At 39.5% G+C, this 25,017-nt stretch overlaps 1 protein-coding gene across 1 annotated transcript; it reads left to right on the top strand.

Moving 5' to 3' along the window:
- Window positions 1-8,482: 8,482 nt before the first annotated feature.
- LOC142170721 (uncharacterized) lies at window positions 8,483-21,839 on the top strand. Its single transcript, XM_075233005.1, has 2 exons — window positions 8,483-18,443; window positions 21,203-21,839. The coding sequence occupies exon 1, from the start codon at window positions 9,229-9,231 to the stop codon at window positions 11,038-11,040; it is 1,812 nt and encodes a 603-aa protein (XP_075089106.1). The 5' UTR covers window positions 8,483-9,228; the 3' UTR covers window positions 11,041-18,443; window positions 21,203-21,839.
- The last annotated feature ends 3,178 nt before the right edge of the window (window positions 21,840-25,017 follow it).

The raw sequence follows: 25,017 nt of genomic DNA, 5'->3' as shown, positions 1-25,017 counted from the left end.
ACCTCAAGAAAAGGATGATCGTGTTGAAGTCCAAAATTGATTATTTAAGCTTTGAGCAGGTTCATAAGGTTTTCCCTAGGATCTATGTCATGTCTATGTCCTAATGGTTAAGTGGAGTAGAGTGTGCGTGTACGATAGAGGAATTGTCTATTGCTTTGCTACTTTCCTATATTCGTTAGGAGCATGCTTAGGCCGCCCACACCCGGGTAGACGAATCTCTGGGCACGTTTAATTAAATAATTTTTATAGCTACGGGTACGATTCCCGTGACGTAGTTGTGATACTTAATTTCAACTTAGTTTTAAATATGAATATCCGTAGTTCACTTAATTGAATGTCTTTCCTTTAATAAAATTGAGGTTTGCCATATAATCACCTAGTCTATGGCCCTCACATCAGTTATCTTAACTAGTGTAGAAAATGCCTCGAACTCTCGTAGTTTGCTTTAGGCGCGTTAATTAAATAAATTGTCATAGCTACGGGTACGGTTCCTGTGATGTAGTTGTGGCGCTTAATTTCTAAAATCCGGGGAGTACATTTATGTGACCCGGTCACAATTTAATCTTGTTAATAAAATAAACATGTTGTGGATCGTGGGTACGGTTCCCGTGACATGATTCGCAATATGTAAGCAAATAATTAGTTGTATAACAATTGGATTATTAAAAGCGGTTTAAAAGGAATAAAATGCGCATAGGTTTAAAAATATTTTAAAATCAGATAAATAGGCCAATAATAACAGTTGAGCGACCGTGCTAGAACCACGGAACCCGGGAATGCCTAACACCTTCTCCCGGGTTAACAGAATTCCTTACCCGGATTTCTGTGTTCGTGGACTGCAAAATAGAGTCAATCTTTTCTTGATTCGGGATTTAAAACCGGTGACTTGGGACACCATAAATTATCCCAAGTGGTGACTCTGAATTTTAAATAATAATCTCGTTTCGATTGTCACTTTAAGTTGGAAAAAACTCCCTTATACCCTTTCGGGAGTGTGTAAAAGGAGGTGTGACAACTAGTACGGTTGTGTACTCGATCTAGTTGGCTTTTAAAATATTCAAGTTGAGGTAAAAATATAGAAAAGCAAAAAACACATATGAGGCTTGAGGTCGTCCTCACCTAATAAAATAAAAATAAAAATAGAAACAAAAATACTACGAGTTCTACTATCGGCCTCCAAATACAAATACTTCGAGGCATTCCCCAGAATAAAATATATACAAATCCTTCGGGGCATTCCCCGGATAAATTTTACTAAAGGAACGACCTCTCGCCTCAAAATTAACAAAAGTCCTAAGGCTTGCCTACCCAAATGTGGTCGGCCTAAACATGCTCCTAACGAACAATATCATCAATAAATAAAATGAAAGGAACTAAATAAAAGAACTAAGTAAAAGAACAATTCAATTCATGCTCATGTTTTGTTTTTAACTTTTTATTTTTTATTAGGCCAAGCCCGATACCTAAAGCATGGAACAAATTAATTGTTAATGGGATTTGGCCTTTCTATCACTTCCCACGACCCAATTCATTCATGCATATATTGTCCAGACAAACCAAAAATTTAAACAAACATAGCTTCTAAATATTTTGAGGACTCAGACAAAACAGAGTAAAAGAAAGGTGGGTTAAAAGATAATACATGATAAGAGCCTATAAATTATTGACCAGTCCTCACCCCTGTACATCACCTCTTAACCTCACTAAACTAAATATTATAATAACTACTCTTACAAACCAACAAGATCATCCAAGCTTACTGCCCATCAAAATTCCTTCAACTGTATCAATACGTTCTACCTTCATGCCTAATTCCCGCCAAAGCAGACAAAGAATGATTCACTCTGCAAGACTCAACTTTAAAGACATATTTTTATTTACACACATTTCAGTATATGAGCATATACCAAAGAATCTAAAGATCCAAATAGATTCAATGCATTATCATCATATGATTCAGTAATCGACGAAGACTTTTTGAGATAGAGTTCATATGAGGCTTGATTAGCACTAATAATTTTTAAAAGAATCCAAAAAAAGAACCGGAGTTGAATCAGAATACCAGCACATGTGCGATTGAACAAGGTTAACACAAATGCACATTTTAGATTTGTAGAAGCAGTCAAACAGGCTCGTGCAGATGCATTCCATCATCGAATGTTAAACATAACTTGAAACTTAAGCTTTCAGATTTAATACAATTAACTATCCAAGCACATAGAATTCACATCAAGCAGCTGGCGTTCACAGTTCTATCTAAGCTTTTGACACAAGAGTTCTACCAGCGATTGTTTTCTTCTTTTACAGTTGCAAAACCCAAATCACAAACAAAAGAAGACTAATCTAATCGAGCTTTGGAAGAGATGCTAACAGGTTCTATTCAAAGAAAGAAAGTGATCAAGTAGAATCATCAGTTAGCACAGGGGCACAAACAGAGCGAAAAACAGTAGCAAACTTAGAGTATTAGGCGTGTAAACTAGATCATCAACAGGCGGGAAACTTAACGCTTATTGCCAACAGTCTTTCGGGTTCCAATTAAAAAGAGCGAACTAAATATTCATGAAAGATCGTGGAAGAGCATATCAATAAAATGGAATTCAACTAACAGCTTCACAACTAGCCAGGCTTTAGTCAAACAAAGCAAAAACTGATAAAATAAAACAGCAAGAATCAGAGGATAAGATGCGTTGCAGGTTCATGCTTTATTAACAGCCATATAGTTCATCAAAATGCAATTTAAAACATCAACACCGCATAAATCTCAGCTCAATCAAAACTGAATCTCTTAATTAGATTCAAAAATCTCTGAATGTATGCAGACCCAAACAAATCATTAACTGACTAAGCTTACTGTAAGCACGTGATTTTTGACCCTCCCCGGGAATTTTTACGCTCTTAGCTTAAAATATCTAATTTAGGACTAATATAGCCATTTTAACTATTTTTACTTTATTTCGGTGCAAAAAGAAAATTTCAAAAAATATATATATAAATTTTTGTTTATGTATCTCTCATAAATTTGAAAAATACAAAAAAAAATTTGTACTTTATATAAATTCGAAAATTACAAAAAATATATAGTTCTATTAATGTTTGCAGTCATTATAATTTTGAAAAATACAAAAATGTTACTTCATATTTTTGTCTTTATTAAAGAACGAAAATTACAAAAAAAATAGTTTCATTAATATTTTGTAGCTATTTTAAATCTTGAAAAATATTTAAAAAGATATAGTTTTGTTTAAATACTAGTTTTATTTTTGGTAGTTATTTTACTTACATAGGACTAGTTAAGCAACGTGTTCCTATTTCTCAGGCCCGGACAAAAGAATAATATTCGGGTTCAAACTACCCGGTTTTAGGCCTAATTTTCGGACCTAGCCCGTAATAAACCGTGTCCAGGACACATGGAGAACCCCACCACGCGTGGGGGACATATTCCTTGAACCCCACCACGCGTGGGCTCATTTTTCTGGGCAAAACCCATGCTAAATACACGGGTGAAAGGAACGAACGTGGGGACTTTTGGAAAATTGAAAAAAAGGAACTACTGTTCCTCTTTCTTCTTCAAAAAAGAAGAAAGAAAGGGAAACCTGGAGAAAAAAAAAGAGAACGAAACAGACTTGGGAGATTTTTGATTTTGAGAAAAAGTGACTACTGTTGAGGCTTCTTCTTCAAGAAGAAGAAGAAGCAAATACGCAGGTCAAAACCATTAAACCACCCTCCTCCTCCATCACCACCAGCAACGGACCACCCTCTTCCTCCTCCTAACCCCCTCAACCATCGTCAAACAACCACGACCTCCCCGCGTCCAAACCCAACACCACCAAGCGTCACCCCCCCCCCCCCGACGCCGGAACCTACCAAAAAGACCCAAACACCATCACAGTCGCACCACCCTCTCCCCCGGCTAGCGAGCTCTTGCGTCGTCATTGTCCAAACCAACGCCATAACCACCAGCACCACCTCCGTCGACCAAGCACCCAACACCACCTGTCGCCTCCACTGCAAAAACCCTACAGCCCAACTCTTCATCGCCTTCCACCATTGACGACCAAACCATCACCCTCCACCTCGTCAAAACCTACCCAGCAAAACCCATCCAGCTCCAGTCCGCTACCTTCCCATCGCCAAACAACCCAGCTCAGCACCACCACCAAACGCCACTGCCCAGACGACCCCTAGCAGCCCCGGCAACCAACCTGTAATACCACGCCAAGGCGACCATCCAGTCGCACCCCCCCGCGTTCAAACGGTTGCCTACAACGTCCAGCCATGAACAACCTTTCCTCCTTGTCATGACTGACCAAGAAAACACACATACGCACAAGCTGAAACCAAACGAAAACGTTCAACAAAACAGCCCAGTAGTTCTGTCCGGATGAGTTCCGTCGAGGTCGACTTCGGTTCGTCGAGGTCCGGTACGCCGAGGTTGTTGCTGTCCATTTTGGCGAGGTCGAGATGTTGAAACTCGACGCTGCTGTTAAACGTGAGTATTCATGTTATTTTCGTCTCGGTGTGTTCTTTGCTTCCATGTCTTGTTTCGATGAATTTGAGTTATTAGTAGTACATTTGCCGTATTGTGAAGTTTATCTCGGCATGTTAGTTTATCGTTGTTTGTCAATGTTATGTTCTGCTGTTAGTTTTATATTTTTGTTTATCACTAATTGTTAGATGCTTGCCATTTATTGTTAGCTTAGTAGCTTATATTTCATTAAACTAGATTTAGAGAAAAAAATGATAGTTTATAAATAGCGTCAAATTAGTAATTTGTGGCAATATTGTTGGTTTGCATGTAATTAGATTAAAGGAACCGGGGGTGCATCTCATGTGACCCGGCTCCAATTCGGAACATAGTTAAATGGAACTTGTCGTGAACCACTAGTGCGTTGCGTACAGCATGGCTTGCAATATATTTTTAACTTTGAATTAACCCTTTAAATAGATAAAGTAAAAATGTAGTAACCTTAAGTTTACCTCTTCTTTTAAAGAAAAAATATATATAAAAATAAATAATAAAGAATAAAATGAGACGAGCCTCGCCAAATAAAAGGGAAAAATTGCAGGGCCCTCACAAAATATATGTATTAAATACTTAGATTCCGGGATGGACCGTTTAACAAATTTCACGGCCCTCCCCAAAAATAATAAGGCGCTAGTTGCTTTAGGCGCGCCTTTAATAATGTTATCTCCCTAAACTCGGGTGCACATTTATGTGACCCAAATCCAAATCTCAACGGAGTCGAAATATGTCTTTAGTCACGGGCGCATTGATTGTGGCGTGGCCCGAGATGCATTTCCATGACGTTGCAAATTCTTTTTAGAAACTAAGAATGAGATGAGCCTCGCCAAATAAAAACATAAATTGTGGGGCCCTCAGTAAATACTTGTTTTAAATTACTTAGAATTCAGGAGGGCCGTTTAGCGAATTTCACGACCTCCGCAAAATAATAACGCGATAGTCTCTTTAGGCGCGTGTTTAATGATTACTTTCTTAAGCTCGGGTGTGCATTTCATGCGACCCAAATCCAAATCTCAAAACATCAAATAAAATGCGTTCCGGATTGTGGGTGCATTTCATGTGACGCAGTCCAAAGACGTGTTTTAAGCGATGTTCACATTCTTGTAAAAACAATAATAATAAAGCGGTTAAAAGTTAAAATTTGCACATAAGTTCATACTTGTATAAAATCAGATAATCAAGCCGAATATAACAATTGAGCGACCGTGCTAGAACCACGGAACTCGGGAATGCCTAACACCTTCTCCCGGGTTAACAGAATTCCTTATCCGGATTTCTGGTACGTAGACTATAATATAGAGTCATTATTTTCCTCGATTCGGGATTAAAATTGGTGACTTGGGACACCCCAAATCTCCCAAGTGGCGACTCTGAAATAAATAAACGAATCCCGTTTCGATTGTCCTTTAATTGGAAAAAACTCCCCTGCGCCCCCCGGGCGCGGAAAAAGGAGGTGTGACAGCTCTGGCGACTCTGCTGGGGACGTCAGGATTAAGAATTCGAGCTTAGAATAATTGTTATTATTTGGCTTTATTTATTATCTGATTATTACATGTTTTGAGCCAAATGTGCTAAATGCTGCTTTTACCGCTTTGATATTATTTGAACTGTATATAAACTGTGCCGAAACCCTTCTCTTCTTACCTCCGGGGATGTGCTTACTGGTTGAGACTCCCTATTCTGTTAGTGTCATACCCTAAATAAAAGAGGCTCGGAAAGTTTCTAAGCCGGCTGGCCTTTTGGTTCCCGGAAAGGAGCTCCTTCCTCAGCTCGAGTTGTCCGCTCGGGTACACTGTCTAGAACACCGACCCAGGTTTTTTGAACCTAGTATAACAAAGCCACATGCCGGATCCCTAGTAGGAACGTTTATTTGCATCATGTGCATTTGACTTAGGGGACTCAACATAGGGGTTGGGTCCGTCTAGGACAAGCAACCTGAAAATAATAGACAATCTTTCGGCATCCTATGTGCTACATGTTGTATTTAGTCAAGGGCGTATGGGTCATTTGGTCATTTCCAGCATGATGTTATTTTAATCAAAGCATGAGGAACATTTGTGGAATCCAAGAAGCCTTGGAATTCCCTATGTCCCCCACGCTTGCTTTTTGGGAAAGCACATGGGGAACATTTGTGGAATCCAAGAAGTCTTGGAATTCCCATATGTCCCCCACGCTTCATATGTTGGGAAAAGCGCATGGGGAGCATTTGCGGAATCCAAGAAGTCTTGGAAATCATTATGTCTCCCATGCCACATTTTTGAAAGAAATAATAAATATAAAAAATAAAAATACAAATAAAAACAAAGCATGAAAATTCAAAAGATTTTGTATGTTGTCATCATTTTCCACATATAAGAAAATCGTGAAAAAAGGAGAAAATAACAGCATAGAAGTCCGAGTAGAGTCGAAACTCTGCCGAAATTTTGAAATGAAAAAATGTCTTGTTAGTTTGTTATATTAAAAGCAAAGGGAAAATAAAAAAAAATCATCATTGTTCTGTCTGGTTTTTTTAAAATATTAAAGAAAATAGTTTGTTTTGTCATTAAATGAAAATGAAAAAGAGTTTGTTTTTTTTAAAAAAAATGTTTTATTTTATTTTATTTTGTTTGTCTATGAAAATGCCAGAAATAAAAATAAAAAGAGTCCGGCGTTGAATGTGATTTTATTATTTGTTCCAAAAATAAGCATATATATAATCCAAAAAAAAATTCAAAATTCAAAAAGATAAAATAGAAAAACAAATCCGAAAATATTTTGATTCTTTTTTCGAAATTGAAAAGAAAATTCAAAATTTCAAAAAAAAAACATTTTGAGAAGCATTTCTTTTATTAAAAGCAAAATTCCGAAAAATATTTTCTTCTTCTTCTCTAGAATAAAGAAAAAAGAGCAAATGAAAATTCAAAATATATCTTAGAAGTGTTTCTTTTAAAAAGAAAATCAATCAAAAAATAATATTTCCTTGCTGCTTTTAAAGTAGTTCTTTTAAACGAAAATTCAAAAAAAGAGTTAGTTCATCTGCTTATCATTATTTGTTTAAAGTAGTTTTATTGGACCGAACTACGCGGGTTTGATTCTCACCGGATGTGAGATACGTAGGCAACCCTCATCGGGTCCAACCCCACCTTCTCAAAAAGAAGGAATGTTTTATGTTTTTCGTTAATTCGTTTGTTTGTTATAAATGAAAATAATAGAATAATAGTCTATTTGATTGTTGTGAGAAAAATAATAAAAACAATAAAAACAGAAAATGGAAAAGGGTCATCTCAAAAATAGTTTATTCGCCCGAACTACGCGGGTTTGATTCTCACCGGATGTGAGATACGTAGGCAACCCTCATCGGGTCCAACCCCACTTTTGCTAAAATAGCTAAAAATCAAAAATTTTAATCTTGTCATAAATAAGTCGGGTGATGTCCAACCCACCTTTTGCTTAAATAGCCAAAAAACAAATAAATAAAAAATATATGTCAAATTTTAATTTTGTCATAAAGAAAGTCAGGTGACGCTGTTTTATCAAGACATAGCCGAATGTTCCCGAAAGGGACGCCGGAAGGCTGACTTTGCATAAACAGCCACTTTTGGGTCATTTTTAAGACTTGGTCCAGTTGACCCCCACAGCCTAAAAATCTTCGTCCCCGAGACATTGAAAGGCCGTGTTTGCAATATTGACTTTTCTCATTTGAAAAACGATAAAAAGAGTTATAAATAAGTCAGGTGATGCTGTTTTGTCATAAAAAGGGCCGAATGTTCCCGAAAGGGACGCCGGAAGGCTGACTTGGCATAAACAGCCACCTTTGGGTCATTTTGAGATATGGACCCACACAGCCTTATAAATCTTCGTCCCCGAGGCGCTGAAGGGCCGTGTTTGCAACACCAAGTTTTTTATCATAACTTGAAAAAAAAAACAAAGAGTCAACGGTCGGGTGAATGCCGTTTGGATGTTTAGTCATGCCGAAATAGCCTTAGAGTATCTTTCAGTTGTCGAAAGGTTATTTTCGTAAAAGAACGGACAAGTTTGTAAAGTGTTATAAAATAACCCTCCCCGGCCTCAAAATTCATGTAAAATTTGGAAGGGGCCACATTTGCAAAAATAACCATTTGGTTGCATTTGTCGAACAGAGAAAGGGAGCTAGCCTTTTGTTTTTGAGTTGATAAATCTTTAATTAGAATATGTGGTTTGTTTGATTTTTTTCAGTTTATTTTAATATGTAAATTGAAAAAATGATTAGTATTGTTTATCTTTTATTGGTCCGAACTACGCAAGGTCTGATTCATGCGGGGTCATGATACGTAGGCAATCTCCATAAGATTCGACCACAACAACAAAAAAAATGGAAAAATCAAAAAAGGAAAAATGAAAAAAAATCAAAAAAGGAAAAATGAAAAAAAATCGAAAAAGAGAAAAGAAAAAAAAAATGAAAAATCGAAAGAAAAAGAAAATACAAAATAGAATAAAATACAGGGGTTCCCAAAGTACTTCAAAGGGGCAAATAAGCAAGCCGGGATGACACATGTTGTTTGAAGCAAAGCATGTTAGAAACGGTTAACTGCCTAGGAGCATTGCATCCTCAATGTGTTGTTATCAAATCTGTTAAACTCTAAACACTAACAAGTTTGTTGTTTTCCGAATCTCAAACAGTTAGTTGTTAAAGAATTCTGGCAACCCACCCTTACCAAACTAGATCCAAAGGACCGATAACAACAAGCATGACTACTTCAGAGAATAGTACCGAGGAAGAAAGGCCGATGAGCCATTTGTTAAAGGAAGCGATGGGAAAGATAGAAAGGATGGGACTAGAGATGAATGCAATGCAGCTAGCTCTAGCCAAAGCACAAAAGAGCCCTGAGCCACTAGGGCACGTGCCCGAATACCCCCACTCCGGCCCTTCAACAAGCCTCCCAAATCACCGTTGTCTTCAGAAGAGAAGCCCCCATGATTCCCAAGCTCCACCATCCCATCAACCTCTCCCAACACCAAATGTTCCCACTTTTGTGGGACCCACATCAGCCACCTTGCATAGAACGACCAGCGAGCCATTGTTCCAGGCTCACGATACGCAATACTATCCCCCTGAGCCTACATTCCATGCCCTCGAACCACATGCTCACAATCCACACTTGGAGGTACCGGCAGAGATCAAGAAGCCGGTTAAAACCCCTGAACAGGATGAGGTGTTGAGAAAGTTCAAAAGCCTGGAGCAGTCCTTCAGGAACCTGCACGGTTTGGGCAACCAGGTCAGCGTAGCATACAAAGATCTATGCCCTTTCCCAGACGTCCAACTCCCGGCTGGGTTCAAGATGCCTAAGTTTGATTTATATGAAGGGCACGGTGATCCCATGGCACATTTGCGGGGATTCTGTAGCAAAATGAGAGGGGCAGGCGGCAAGGATGAGCTGCTAATAGCTTATTTCGGCCAGAGTCTGAGCGGATCTGCGCTAGAATGGTATACCAGGCAGGATTCCAGTAGGTGGTATACTTGGGATGATCTGGCACAGGCTTTCGCAGGTCATTTCCAGTACAATCTCGAGATAGTCCCTGACCGTCTCACATTGCTGAGGACTGAAAAGAAGCCCGGGGAAAGTTTTCGTGAGTTTGGTTTCCGCTGGAGAGAACAAGCGGCCAGAGTTGATCCTCCCATGAAAGAGGGAGAAATGGTGGACTACTTCTTGCAAACACTTGATCCAACTTACTTTGGTCACTTGGTGACAACGGTTGGGAAATCCTTCAATGAAGTGGTAAAGATAGGGGTCATGATAGAGGAGGGCCTAAGGTCTGACAAAATCCTAAATTACTCAGCGCTCAAGGCAACGACCCAAGCTATTCAGAGCGGCGCGGGAGGTGTGCTCGAGGTCGCATCAGTCGAAGCAGGTACTGGGTCCAAATTCAGAGGTCCTTCCCCTCACTACCAGCCCAGGCCCCACACTCCATACAACCTTCCACAACCCTACTATCCACCATCAGAGCCACTCTTTTCAGACCATCATGCCCAAGCCTGCCCCCGAGCTCTATATAATCCGCCTCAATATTATCCTCCGAACAAGGTCCGGTCGCAGGGTCAACTATCAGGTCACCCCCGCTGGCGAGAGCCAGCACCACATAATGCATTCTTGCCTTCACAACGTTTTCAAGCACCCAACGACCCTAGAAAACAGGGGCATGGGGGAAAACAAAGGCAAGGAAACAATTTCACGCCAATTGGGGAGTCCTACGCAAGTTTGTTTGAAAAGCTAAAGCTTTCAGGACTGATTGAGCCGCTCCTTGGCTATACTCCAGATCCATATGCAAAAGGGTTCAATCCTGCTGTACGATGCATGTACCACTCTAATGTCCAAGGACATAGCATTGAAGATTGTCGTTCTTTGAAAAAGGAAATCGAAAGAATGATTCAGGAAGGGGCAATTGTGATCGACGACAGTGACAGGGAGCAGGCGAATCATCTTGAGAACTTGTTGATTGATGTTGATAATACTGAAGTTGGGGATGGTCTTGGCAATGTTGATATAGAGCTCAATGGCTAAAATGTCATGCTTTGCAGTTGGAAGATACTCCATTTTGGGTCAGCCGGAGATGCCGTGCTTGGATAGTTGGAAAGACACTCCATTTTGGGTCAACCGGAAAGGATCTGTGATGGTCTATTTTGTTGTCATTTCCGTTGTTCGGATTATTAGGATTGTAATTCGGATTTGTTTTGTGTCAATGTCTTTACGCTTATCTTTCCGTTTTGTCATAGCAGTTTTGTTTAAGTTTTGTCCAAGTTGTTTAGGATTTTATTCCGGTTTGCTTTGTTTTTAAAACCATTTGTTCAGTCCAATGCAAAAAATTCAGTCTTTGATTATTCCCAGTCATCTTTCTGTTTAGTCATTATGTCATTTTTATTCAGCACCAATTCTAGTGACATGACATGCACACACAGTTTGGGCCTAGTCTTTAAAGTTAATCATGAAACCCCAGAAAGGCGGTCAAACCATTTAAAGGAAATAAAGACGGTTTGAGATTATTCAAAGCCCGAGTCATATGGAACTGGGGCAAGTTAAACACAAAGAAAACCGTTAAAGAAAGATTCGCCTAAATTGGCATGAGGGTTGTTCATAATAATGAGAATGAGAGTGTCGCCCAACGGTGCTTTAGAAGCGACAAATGAACAAACATATGTTGAATCCAGCACCATCGGAAGAGACTATAAATCTATTGTTTGATTGTGTTGTTCGCACTTGGCATGTTTTGAAGACTGGAATGACGAAGGCATTTTGTTCTGCTACCCAAACACTTTATCCTTCGTTAACCCCTTTTGAGCCTTATTTATTTTTCTTTCATACCCCTCGTTCGGAATCAGTAGCAACGAAAAAAAAAGAAAAAAAAAGAAAGAAAGAAAGAAAACAACAACGAAAAAAAAAGAAAAAAAGAAAAGAAAAGTGATAACAAAAAAGAAAAAAGGGAAAAGTCAGATGAAAAAGAGGAATTGGGAACTACGTTTGACCTGATTCCTCAAAGAGGATACGTAGGCGCTTCACGGCTCGGTCATAGTTTTGAAAAATGAAAAAAATCAATTAAAATATCCCCCAAGCAAGAAACTGGGGCAAAAGTTGCGTTTGTTGTAAATAAATCTAATTCCGAAGGTTGTAATTAATAACCCAAAATTAATGCATTTTTGAGCCTTTAATACCTTTTTTTCTAGCCCTATCCAAAACCCACATTACGGTCCAAAGAAAGACCTTCCGATCAGTCTTCAAAAGATGCCAAGTCAGACAAATGAAGAGTCTTACCGGCGAACATAACATTCTGTTCCACAGCAGAAATGACTCTAATTTCCAGCAGAAAGAGTCGTACCGGCGACACTCCAAATCCCCAGCTGGAAAGTGATACAAATGAGAGAGTCTTATCGGTGAAAACCTTCACAGGCACCATAAGGAGACGAAGGCTGAGAGAAGAACCCAAAAATGAGAGAGACTTGATAGTGAAAACCCTTCGGGCACTACAAGTCGAATAAGATTGAGAATCAGAGGGGGAATCGCCAATTGAAGATCTTAAAAGATGATTGACGGCAGAGGATAGGCCACATACGCATGTCATGGCCATTAGAGTCGGTATCTGCGTTTGACAAATTTTTATTTATAGTTTCTTTTGTAAAAGAGTCATTCGTTTCCTTTGTCTTTTATTTTGTTTCTTTTATCTTTCTCCTTTCATAAAAATTTCCCCAATAGAGTCTGTCCGGTCAGAACAAGTATGAAATGACTTCAAAATATACCATCAGCTTTCCAAAATGAGATCTGACTAGTATATCCAAAGGTATAGTCAGCGAGGAACAAGCGCGAGGCCAGTGTCAAAAAAGATATCCCCAGCAAAGGGAACTGACAAAAGGATTGACGAGCGTCAAGAGAGATATCCTTGCCAATCCCAAGGTTATAAACCTCAAAGGCCAAGGCCCATGAACAGAGCAAGGAGAGCAGTGAGCATAATTTGGCGAAATCCATACTAGACTAAAAGGTCGGGGAAATGCCAGTTTCCAAGCTATGCCACAAAAGAAGAGGGATATCCCCCAGCAGGAAGGGATTATCCCCAGCACATAAGATCATCCCCAACAAGTTGTTGAACGCAGAGCAAGGAAGGAGAAAGGGAAAAGCCATCCCAGTAGGAGTATCACAACCAACCGCCATGTTTTAAACTAACAATTTTGTTTGATTTGAAACAGGTAAAGGAAGGGCATTGATGCCAGAGCTGCGTGCCACAAGGGATATTATCAAACTGGGGCAGAAAATTTTCCTTCCATTTAGAAAATTTTCTGGAAGTCAGGTACCCCCAGCTGATAACATTTTACCCCCCAACAGGTAAGTAAATCAAGGGAGGTAGTCTTTGAAGGAAGAAGCTATGCAAAAAAAAAAAAAAAGAATAATAATAAAAATTTGGGGAAGGAAGAAAAGGAAAATTCATCCCAATCCCCAGCAAGTATTCGAGGTAAGACATTTTCAAGTCTTAAAGATATGTTGGGTTCATACGCCCTCAAATAGGATATGTCGGGTTCATCCGCCCTCAAACAGGATATGTCGGGTTCATCCGCCCTCAAACAGGATATGTTTGGGTTCATCCGCCCTCAAATAGGATATGTTGGGTTCATCCGCCCTCAAATAGGATATGTTGGGTTCATCCGCCCTCAAATAGGATATGTTGGGATCATCCGCCCTCAAATAGGATCTTATTTTCAAAATTATTATTGAAGACAGGCGCCCACCTGAATAACGAGAGGAATACATTTTTGTCTTTTCATTTCTTTTCTAGGTCACCCACCAGTATAATGCGGGAATACATTTTTGTCTTTTCATTTATGTTCTAGGTCACCCACCAGTATAATGCGGGAATACATTTTTGTCTTTTCATTTCTGTTCTAGGTCACCCACCAGTATAATGCGGGCATATCATTTTTCATATCTTTACCACCAGGCGCCCACCTGAATAACGAGAGGAATACATTTCAGTATTTGCATTTCATGTTCCAGGCGCCCACCTGTATAACGAGAGGAATACATTTCAGTTTTTACTTTTAAGTGTTGAAATTGGGAGCCCGCCCAGATAATAGAGGCATACATTCAGTTTTTACTTTTAAGTGTTGAAGGTGGGAGCCCGCCTAGATAACAGAGGCATACATTCAGTTTTTTTTTTACTTTTAAGTGTTGAAGTTGGGAGCCCGCCCATAATAACAGAGGAATACATTCAGTCTTTACTTTTAAGTGTTGAAATTGGGAGCCCGCCCAGATAACAGAGGCATACATTCCACGTCTTTACCCATAGGAGATGCATTTCCTCCTAAGTTTTAGTTTTACCTATAGGAGATGCATTTCCTCCTAAGTTTTAGTTTTACCCATAGGAGATGCATTTCCTCCTAAGTTCAGTTTTACCATAGGAGACGCACTTCCTAAATTCAGTTCTACCAATAGGAGACGCACTTCCTAAATCCATTGTACCAGTAGGAGACGCACTTCCTAAAAAGTTTTACCAGTAGGAGACGCACTTCCTAAGAATAGGTTCACCAATAGGAGACGCACTTCCTAAGTTCAGTTTCACCAATAGGAGACGCACTTCCTAAGTCCATTGTACCAATAGGAGACGCACTTCCTAAAAAGTTTCACAAGTAGGAGACGCACTTCCTAAAAAGTTTCACAAGTAGGAGACGCACTTCCTAAAATGTTTCACAAGTAGGAGACGCACTTCCTAAAAATATTTCACCAGTAGGAGACGCACTTCCTAAAGCAAGTTCCACCAATAGGAGACGCACTTCCTAAGCAAGTTTCATCAATAGGAGACGCACTTCCTAAGTCAGTTTAACCATAGGAGACGCACTTCCTAAGTCAGTTTCACCATAGGAGACGCACTTCCTAAGTCAGTTTCACCATAGGAGACGCACTTCCTAATGTTCAGTTTCACCATAGGAGACGCACTTCCTAAAGCAAGTTTCACCAATAGGAGACGCACTTCCTAAGCAAGTTTCACCAATAGAAGACGCACTTCCTAAGTTTATTTCACCAATAGGAGACGCACTTCCTAAGTTTCAGTTTCACCAATAGGAGACGCACTTCCTAAGATAAGTTTCACCAGTAGGAGACGCACTTCCTAAGTCAGTTTCACCAATAGGAGACGCACTTCCTAAGCAAGTTTCACCAATAGGAGACGCACTTCCTAAGCAAGTTTCACCAATAGGAGACGCACTTCCTAAGATAATTTCACCGATAGGAGACGCACTTCCTAAGTTTATTTCACCAATAGGAGACGCACTTCCTAGGTTCAGTTTCACCAATAGGAGACGCACTTCCTAAGCAAGTTTCACCAATAGGAGACGCACTTCCTAAGTAAGTTTCACCAATAGGAGACACACTTCCTAAGTTAATTTCACCGATAGGAGACGCACTTCCTAAGTTTATTTCACCAATAGGAGACGCACTTCCTAAGCAAGTTTCACCAGTAGGAGACGCACTTCCTAGGTTCATTTTCACCAATAGGAGACGCACTTCCTAAGCAAGTTTTACCCAGTAGGAGACGCACTCCCTAAGAACAGTTTTTCCAATAGGAGACGCACTTCCTAAGCAAGCTTCACCAGTAGGAGACGCACTTCCTAATTCGATTCATTTTAAGTTCGACCATAGGAGACACCATTCCTAGTCCAGTTTTTGAAGTTTACCCGTAGGAGACGCACTTCCTAATCGAGATTTTATTCATAGGAGACGCACTTCCTAGTTCTGGTCACTGAAGTTTTCACCCTTAGGAGACGCACTTCCTAGTTTAGCTCATTCTGATTCAACCATAGAAGACACATTTTCTAGTTTGAGTCGTTGAGGTTTTTATTTTAGCAGACACATTTGCTAGCAAGAGTTTTGGTTTTACTCATAGGAGATGCACATCCTAGCCTAGTCTTTAGTTTACTCTCATCATCGCATCAGTAGTGTAAGTGAGTTACTATTTTGCTAACGACTCACAAATCTTCCCAGTACAAACTGGGTTAGGAAATTTTGTTTGTTTTGTTTGTTTTGATTGTCAGGGACCCGCCTGTAGAACGGAGGTTGTTGCGTGTCGAAGATAGAAGAAGTCAGGAGTCCGCTTGTAGAACGGGGAACATTTTTCAAGATCAAGCAGTGACCCACTGGAAAGCAGAAGGTTACAACAAAAATCCCCAGCACTCAATCCAAGATAGAAGCAACAAGAAGCTCGCCCCAAGAATGCAAGTCCACAGTCTGGGATGATCAACAGAAGCTGGTCACCAAAAAACAAAAAACAAAAAACAAGAAGAAAAAGAGAAAAAAAAAAAGAAAAAAAAGAAAAAGAACCCAAATTACGGAAGTGGAGAACAAATGTGGTCTGCTCAAGAACTAGCACCTACAACTAGCAAGTATCAAGGTTCAGATCCAAAGTCTGCATGAAGCACCATTCAAGACTCAAGACCAAGTTTCAGAAGACTTAAGAGATAGGAATCCTTGTAACTAGTAGCTGATAGGCTTAGTTAGTCTTTTTCAGTTTTCATTTTTGTTGTAATGACAGGACCGCGGACCGGAACCTCAACGGAACGGCACCTCGATTGGCTCTCCACCTCGGTACACTTCACTATCTCTCTCATACCCGAACTACACGTGGCCTGATTCCTGTATAACCAAGGATATGTAGGCAGCTCAGATACCAGGGCTCGGTCACATTCCCTCCCTTTCCTTAAGTGTAGTCCGTCCAAGTAATGGTTGGGTCAAAAACACGTCTAGTCGTTCTTTGTCGGAAAACTCTTCGTGTTTCCAGTCAAAGAGGGGCAGCTGTAAGCACGTGATTTTTGACCCTCCCCGGGAATTTTTACGCTCTTAGCTTAAAATATCTAATTTAGGACTAATATAGCCATTTTAACTATTTTTACTTTATTTCGGTGCAAAAAGAAAATTTCAAAAAATATATATATAAATTTTTGTTTATGTATCTCTCATAAATTTGAAAAATACAAAAAAAAATTTGTACTTTATATAAATTCGAAAATTACAAAAAATATATAGTTCTATTAATGTTTGCAGTCATTATAATTTTGAAAAATACAAAAATGTTACTTCATATTTTTGTCTTTATTAAAGAACGAAAATTACAAAAAAAATAGTTTCATTAATATTTTGTAGCTATTTTAAATCTTGAAAAATATTTAAAAAGATATAGTTTTGTTTAAATACTAGTCTTATTTTTGGTAGTTATTTTACTTACATAGGACTAGTTAAGCAACGTGTTCCTATTTCTCGGGCCCGGGCAAAAGAATAATATTCGGGTTCAAATTACCCGGTTTTAGGCCTAATTTTCGGACCTAGCCCGTAATAAACCGTGTCCAGGACACATGGGGAACCCCACCACGCGTGGGGGACATATTCCTTGAACCCCACCACGCGTGGGCTCATTTTTCTGGGCAAAACCCATGCTAAATACACGGGTGAAAGGAACGAACGTGGGGACTTTTGGAAAATTGAAAAAAAGTAACTACTGTTCCTCTTTCTTCTTCAAAAAAGAAGAAAGAAAGGGAAACCTGGAGAAAAAAAAAAGAGAACGAAACAGACTTGGGAGATTTTTGATTTTGAGAAAAAGTGACTACTGTTGAGGCTTCTTCTTCAAGAAGAAGAAGAAGCAAATACGCAGGTCAAAACCATTAAACCACCCTCCTCCTCCATCACCACCAGCAACGGACCACCCTCCTCCTCCTCCTAACCCCCTCAACCATCGTCAAACAACCACGACCTCCCCGCGTCCAAACCCAACACCACCAAGCGTCACCCCCCCCCCCCCGACGCCGGAACCCAGCAAAAGGACCCAAACACCATCACAGTCGCACCACCCTCTCCCCCGGCTAGCGAGCTCTTGCGTCGTCATTGTCCAAACCAACGCCATAACCACCAGCACCACCTCTGTCGACCAAGCACCCAACACCACCTGTCGCCTCCACTGCAAAAACCCTACAGCCCAACTCCTCATCGCCTTCCACCATTGACGACCAAACCATCACCCTCCACCTCGTCAAAACCTACCCAGCAAAACCCATCCAGCTCCAGTCCGCTACCTTCCCATCGCCAAACAACCCAGCTCAGCACCACCACCAAACGCCACTGCCCAGACGACCCCTAGCAGCCCCGGCAACCAACCTGTAATACCACGCCAAGGCGACCATCCAGTCGCACCCCCCCGCGTTCAAACGGTTGCCTACAACGTCCAGCCATGAACAACCTTTCCTCCTTGCCATGACTGACCAAGAAAACACACATACGCACAAGCTGAAACCAAACGAAAACGTTCAACAAAACAGCCCAGTAGTTCTGTCCGGATGAGTTCCGTCGAGGTCGACTTCGGTTCGTCGAGGTCCGGTACGCCGAGGTTGTTGCTGTCCATTTTGGCGAGGTCGAGATGTTGAAACTCGACGCTGCTGTTAAACGTGAGTATTCATGTTATTTTCGTCTCGGTGTGTTCTTTGCTTCCATGTCTTGTTTCGATGAATTTGAGTTATTAGTAGTACATTTGCCGTATTGTGAAGTTTATCTCGGCATGTTAGTTTATCGTTGTTTGTCAATGTTATGTTCTGCTGTTAGTTTTATATTTTTGTTTATCACTAATTGTTAGATGCTTGCCATTTATTGTTAGCTTAGTAGCTTATATTTCATTAAACTAGATTTAGAGAAAAAAATGATAGTTTATAAATAGCGTCAAATTAGTAATTTGTGGCAATATTGTTGGTTTGCATGTAATTAGATTAAAGGAACCGGGGGTGCATCTCATGTGACCCGGCTCCAATTCGGAACATAGTTAAATGGAACTTGTCGTGAACCACTAGTGCGTTGCGTACAGCATGGCTTGCAATATATTTTTAACTTTGAATTAACCCTTTAAATAGATAAAGTAAAAATGTAGTAACCTTAAGTTTACCTCTTCTTTTAAAGAAAAAATATATATAAAAATAAAGAATAAAGAATAAAATGAGACGAGCCTCGCCAAATAAAAGGGAAAAATTGCGGGGCCCTCACAAAATATATGTATTAAATACTTAGATTCCGGGATGGACCGTTTAACAAATTTCACGGCCCTCCCCAAAAATAATAAGGCGCTAGTTGCTTTAGGCGCGCCTTTAATAATGTTATCTCCCTAAACTCGGGTGCACATTTATGTGACCCAAATCCAAATCTCAACGGAGTCGAAATATGTCTTTAGTCACGGGCGCATTGATTGTGGCGTGGCCCGAGATGCATTTCCATGACGTTGCAAATTCTTTTTAGAAACTAAGAATGAGATGAGCCTCGCCAAATAAAAACATAAATTGTGGGGCCCTCAGTAAATACTTGTTTTAAATTACTTAGAATTCAGGAGGGCCGTTTAGCGAATTTCACGACCTCCGCAAAATAATAACGCGATAGTCTCTTTAGGCGCGTGTTTAATGATTACTTTCTTAAGCTCGGGTGTGCATTTCATGCGACCCAAATCCAAATCTCAAAACATCAAATAAAATGCGTTCCGGATTGTGGGTGCATTTCATGTGACGCAGTCCAAAGACGTGTTTTAAGCGATGTTCACATTCTTGTAAAAACAATAATAATAAAGCGGTTAAAAGTTAAAATTTGCACATAAGTTCATACTTGTATAAAATCAGATAATCAAGCCGAATATAACAATTGAGCGACCGTGCTAGAACCACGGAACTCGGGAATGCCTAACACCTTCTCCCGGGTTAACAGAATTCCTTATCCGGATTTCTGGTACGTAGACTATAATATAGAGTCATTATTTTCCTCGATTCGGGATTAAAATTGGTGACTTGGGACACCCCAAATCTCCCAAGTGGCGACTCTGAAATAAATAAACGAATCCCGTTTCGATTGTCCTTTAATTGGAAAAAACTCCCCTGCGCCCCCCGGGCGCGGAAAAAGGAGGTGTGACACTTACTACAATTGCTTAACACCCCGCTAAACAACTTCAAGGCCGGAAATCCCATTTATCCTAATGTCAAATCATGTTTTAACCCACCTAAAACAACAGTAGTAAAGAAGAGAGAACAGACCTGAATGTGTAAAACTTCTGATTAATTTGTCTTGAACTCGAGATACAAATGAAATACGGCAATGAAAATTTAAAGCAGATGACAGCCAAGAACCAGAAACTCGAACGCATTGAACGACGGACACCATCCTCAGATAGAACCTCTTGGATGACTGGCAGAGACTCGAATAGGCTCTAAACCTCAGCTTAATCATGCAACTTCAACCAACTTCGTAAACAGAAATTGAAAGGAAGAGATTAAAATATTTTTGGGGTATTTTCTGATTTTTGAAATGAAAACAGGATTCGAACAAAACCTAAACTCAAACAATTTTTTGTATTTTATTTTTATGGAAAGTAAAACTAAACAAAAAAAACCTCAATAACAAAAAAGAACCCTAGAACTTTTTCCCAATTTTTCTCGAAATTTCTCCCTCAAAAAACACCCTTTGGTTTGAAAATGAGCTCCAAATATATAGAAGCTCTAGAAACTTACATGCTTGCTCTCCAAGCCAACCAATCCGAAAAATTCCTGATTTTTGCTCTTTTTCGACTAATTTCGGATAAAATGGAAGGATATGATTTTAGTAATTCAAATCCTACGGCTCCCATTCTTTCCAAAATTCGTCCAAGAGATGAAAGAAATTCGCATGAGGGAACGAGAATATTCTCTGTTGTCAGAGTTTGTTGAGATTTTGATAATGTGGATGTGAGAGATGAGGGGAGGGGGGACCATACACACGTGGAACTGGCCGGATTCTAGAATTTTCGGCGGGTTTTGGGCGGGCAGAGGTGGAGGAGAAAGGGAGCGTCGTTTGGAGTTAAGTGTTTAAGGTTAGGGTTTTGGGGAATATTAGGTTTTTATATTATGGTGGGGAGGAATAGGGGTTGTTGGATCAAAGTGAATGAATGGCCAACATTAGAGGGTAAAATGGGGCGGGGCGGGGCGGGTTTATGGGTCTGATGGGGTGTGGCTACCGATTTGGGCTTCCAAATGTGTAAAAATGGGGCTTCAAATTTGTACTTCTACAATTCATAAAGTCCATTGATGATAGGCTATAATTGCGTGTTTTAGTTGATTATTACACTCTAATTTGCTGCACTTTAGTTGAGTTTGCACTTTAATCGCTAGTGTTTTGCACTAATTATGTGTTTTATGCATTGTAGATGTGATTCCGAGCTATATAGATGTTATGGAATGAATTTAAGTGATTTGAAGCTTGGAAATCTGAGTAAAAGCTCAAGGAATTAAGCCGGGATCGTGTTCGGGGGTCAAATTTGATAGTTGAGAACAAACGAAGACTCGATGAGGTATATTGCACACTGTCTAGTCAAATGCACATCACTTTTTACTCAAAACTCCATTTTGGCTCCATAATATATGGTTGGAAATATAACTCAAAGGGATACAACTTTCATGTTTTGCGTTTTTCCAAATTCCAAACGGAACAGGATGAAAAACCTCGGTTTCACCGCGACCGCGGCAGAACCGCGGCAGATTGCAGACGCAGACAATTGAAGAATCAGAGGCCATGTTTGGCCGCGGTTTGACCGCGACCGCGGTAGAACCGCGGCAGGAGGCGGAAATTTCAGGGACTAAAGTGCAAAATACGGGATTTTTAGCCCAAAACCCTATTTTAAACACTAGACTCCGCCCAAGAGAGGATGTATTGTTTTGGAGATTTTTTTTTGCAAGAAGAACAATTGTGAGAGATCACCCAAAACATCTTTCTTCTTTTCTTTGATTTTTATTGCTAGTTTATGATGAATCTTATCTTAGTTTGTTTACCCATAGTTATGAGTAGCTAAATCCTTTGTCGAAGGTTTTGATGGAACCTATTGGGGGATGAACTTCCTTTTTATGTGAATACAATTTGCTAGTTTCAATCTTTATTTGTTCAATTATGTTCTTGTTGTAGTTAATTGACAGGATTCTCAATTAGCTGTGCCTATTTAGTGTGCATAACTCGGGAGAGAGTGCATATTTAGGTTATTGTTGAACAACACTACTCCCAAAGTATAAGAGAGATCTATAACTGCGGGTTTAAAGGCAGGATTAAGGATAACGAAGCCTTGAGTGCAATCTTAAGTGAACTGTGTTAATTAAAGCTAGGTAGTGTATCTCGGGAGAGTGCAATAGTATATTACTGTGATTACTCGGGAGAGATTTACGGTAAGAAAAGTGTTCATGATTGATAGAGGTGTGTTGGTCAATTTGTATCAAGCATAAACAGAAGGGATTCCATCAATAGGGGAAGTCATTACCTTAGCATTTTCTCATTATTGTTTACAACCTTAGCATTTTAGTTTACAGCTTGTTATTTACTTGCAATCTTAGTTAGTAAAGAAACCATCAACAGTGATTCAAACGTCTGGGGAAGTTGGTTCTCAAGAGTTTAGTAGTTCTAAAGATTGTGATTGATAGGTTAATTTTCTGTGGATTCGACCCTGGGCGGAATACTCAGGTTATATTTGCAACGTCCGCATTGTCCTTTTTATAAGGCATAGTTGGGCGTAATCAAATTTTGGAGCCGTTGCTGGGGAACTAACGATGTAGCTGTAGGTGTACATATTGCTAGGTTTCAAGTTTGAACTTTTATTTTTATTTTTATTTTTGTATTTGATATTTTTTTTGTTTTACTTGTTGATTTAAAAAAAACATGGCATCATGGAATTATGAAAATTTTGATGTTTGTAATTCTACTTTTAATCCTCCTTATATTGTGATGAAAACCACCCTTGGCAAAATTATCAAAGTATTCCCGAGAGCGAGTTATGTGCACCAACTCAATCTTATGTGTGGAATATGTGTGATATGTGTGGTGGTCAAGATGGTCACTTTCATGGTTGTGCTTATATTTCTTATCTTCCCCCAACCCCTTATTATGATGATTCTATATTTTCTTATGAGGATAATAGGAACAAAGAACCTCAGGAAGCTGACCTAAAGAAGATCGAAGATATGTTAAAGTGTCTTATAGAACAACAAAGTAAAATACTGCTGCAGATAGAAAGGCAAGATGAAACTATTTACAACTTAGAGGCTCAAGTGAGTTAATTAGTTGAAGCTTTTAATGCTCAATATGTCAATATTATGGATAGTAGCCAGGAGCAGTTTGCATTAGAGATGGAAATTGAGGTGCCAATGGAGGGGTCCAAAGTAGAACCCCAACACTCTAACCATCTAGAATTTGAGGATGCCGATGTTGAAGAAGTAATACTAGAGTCAACCAGGGACGTTGAAGATACAAATTTAGTTGACTCTAGTGTTTTAGGTGTTGAGAAGGTCGAAAATCTTGAAGTTCATGTATTGGAGCGTGTTGGACCTCATTCCAAACACTTCTCTACATTATGTTCAGACGGTGAAATGGGAATGGATCTTTACAAGCATAAAAAGGAGTCCAAGGAAGAGGTAGATGGGCCATATATTTTGAAATTCTCAAGGCCGTCTAGGCAAGGTGACACTCCTCGATTGAGAGCCAAAAAGTGTATAAGACTCTATCTAATTTTTGGCTCGCAAGAATTTGTACCGCCCCAAGAGCATAATCATAAGCTTGAAGCAAAATTTGGGGTGTGATTCATAAGTTCGAAGTGGAGGCAGAAAGTGATTCACGTCGTGTCGCGACGTTAAACCAAGCGCTTGTTGAGAGGCAACCCAGTTTTACTACTTTCTTTTATTTTTTGTATTAATTTTTTTTTAATTGTATTATTTTGTAGTGTCAATTTTTTTATTTTCTAGGAGCATGGAAAGCAAAGGTATTGGAAGGATGCAATAGCAAACCAAATGGTTGGAACTAAGTGTGAGGTACCCGCACAAAGGACCAAGCTTGGGAGAAGTCTGAGTACCCCATGAGCTGTTAATGCTTCGGCCTTTGGCCTACCAGGGAGTTTCTTTTACCCTCTTATTAGTATGGTGTGCATTGGGGACAATGCACAATTTTAAGTGTGAGGTGAGGAGATTGTCTGGGTGACTTTCTATGCTATTTTAGTTGTGTTAGTTTAATTGAATAATATTTTTTTTAAATAGAAAAGATTGGACTTTCCCCGACGATGGATCTATTAGACAATTTTCTTGAGGGATTTAAGTCTAAAGAAAAAGTACAAAAAGATTTTCTTTTGTTAGGTAGTGTAATAATTCCCCCTTGGTTTTCTTTAAACCACGGTTCTTTTCCAAGGGTTTTATTTGAACCGGCTGTAGTTAGTTTTTTTTGGGAGTAGGAGCCATTGTGTTGTGTTTTGAAGTGAAGCAATATCTCTTGACTTTGTTATGCCTTGAGAATAGTGAGTACTTTGGTTGTGACGCTTAGGCTCAGTTTTTGACTCTTGTAGAAGTACCTTAAATTGTATTATCTTAACTTTGCTCAACTGCTTTGACTAGAGTGTCTTGATGAATCCAATCCTGAGTGAGTTATGTGCCATGCGTGTGTGAGGTTTGTTATATTCTGTGCATTGCATTTGATGCCTAGAACTTTCCCCGTGTGTTTGCAAAGCGAAATAGTAGTTTTATTCAGTCTAGGAAGTGATATAGGCATATCTTTGTTGAGCCAGATATGTATATTTTACCCACCTAATTGTTATGTATCGTAGTTAACCCCTTTGAGCCTATAATCTTATTTCTTTGGCAATCACATTACAAGCCTTACCCATTTGTTTGAATTAACCATCTATTGAACCATTGTAACCTCTCATGAGCACTTGAATTGTTATGAACTTTGTAAAAGTTAAAGTGTGGGGTGGTTGGTTTGGCTTTTGAGTGGAACTAATGAAATAAGGAGAAAGGGTGCACTGATTTGAAAAGCAAGAGTCTCTTGAATTGAAAAAGAAAAAAAAAGTTGTATTGCTGTAAAAAAAATATATTCTTTGATAGTGGTGACTCTTGATATAATTGTGCTTAAATAATTTGGGAGTTGATGTATATTGATGTGAATGTGGAGTTTGGTTTGATATAAGTATGGGGTTTGAATGTTAAATTATATGTATTA

Source organism: Nicotiana tabacum, chromosome 16 (assembly GCF_000715075.1).
Source record: "Nicotiana tabacum cultivar K326 chromosome 16, ASM71507v2, whole genome shotgun sequence".
In the NCBI taxonomy this organism is placed as follows: Eukaryota; Viridiplantae; Streptophyta; class Magnoliopsida; order Solanales; family Solanaceae; genus Nicotiana; species Nicotiana tabacum.
Note: the sequence above shows the minus strand (reverse complement) of the source record. Positions and strands in the feature narration are given on the sequence as shown.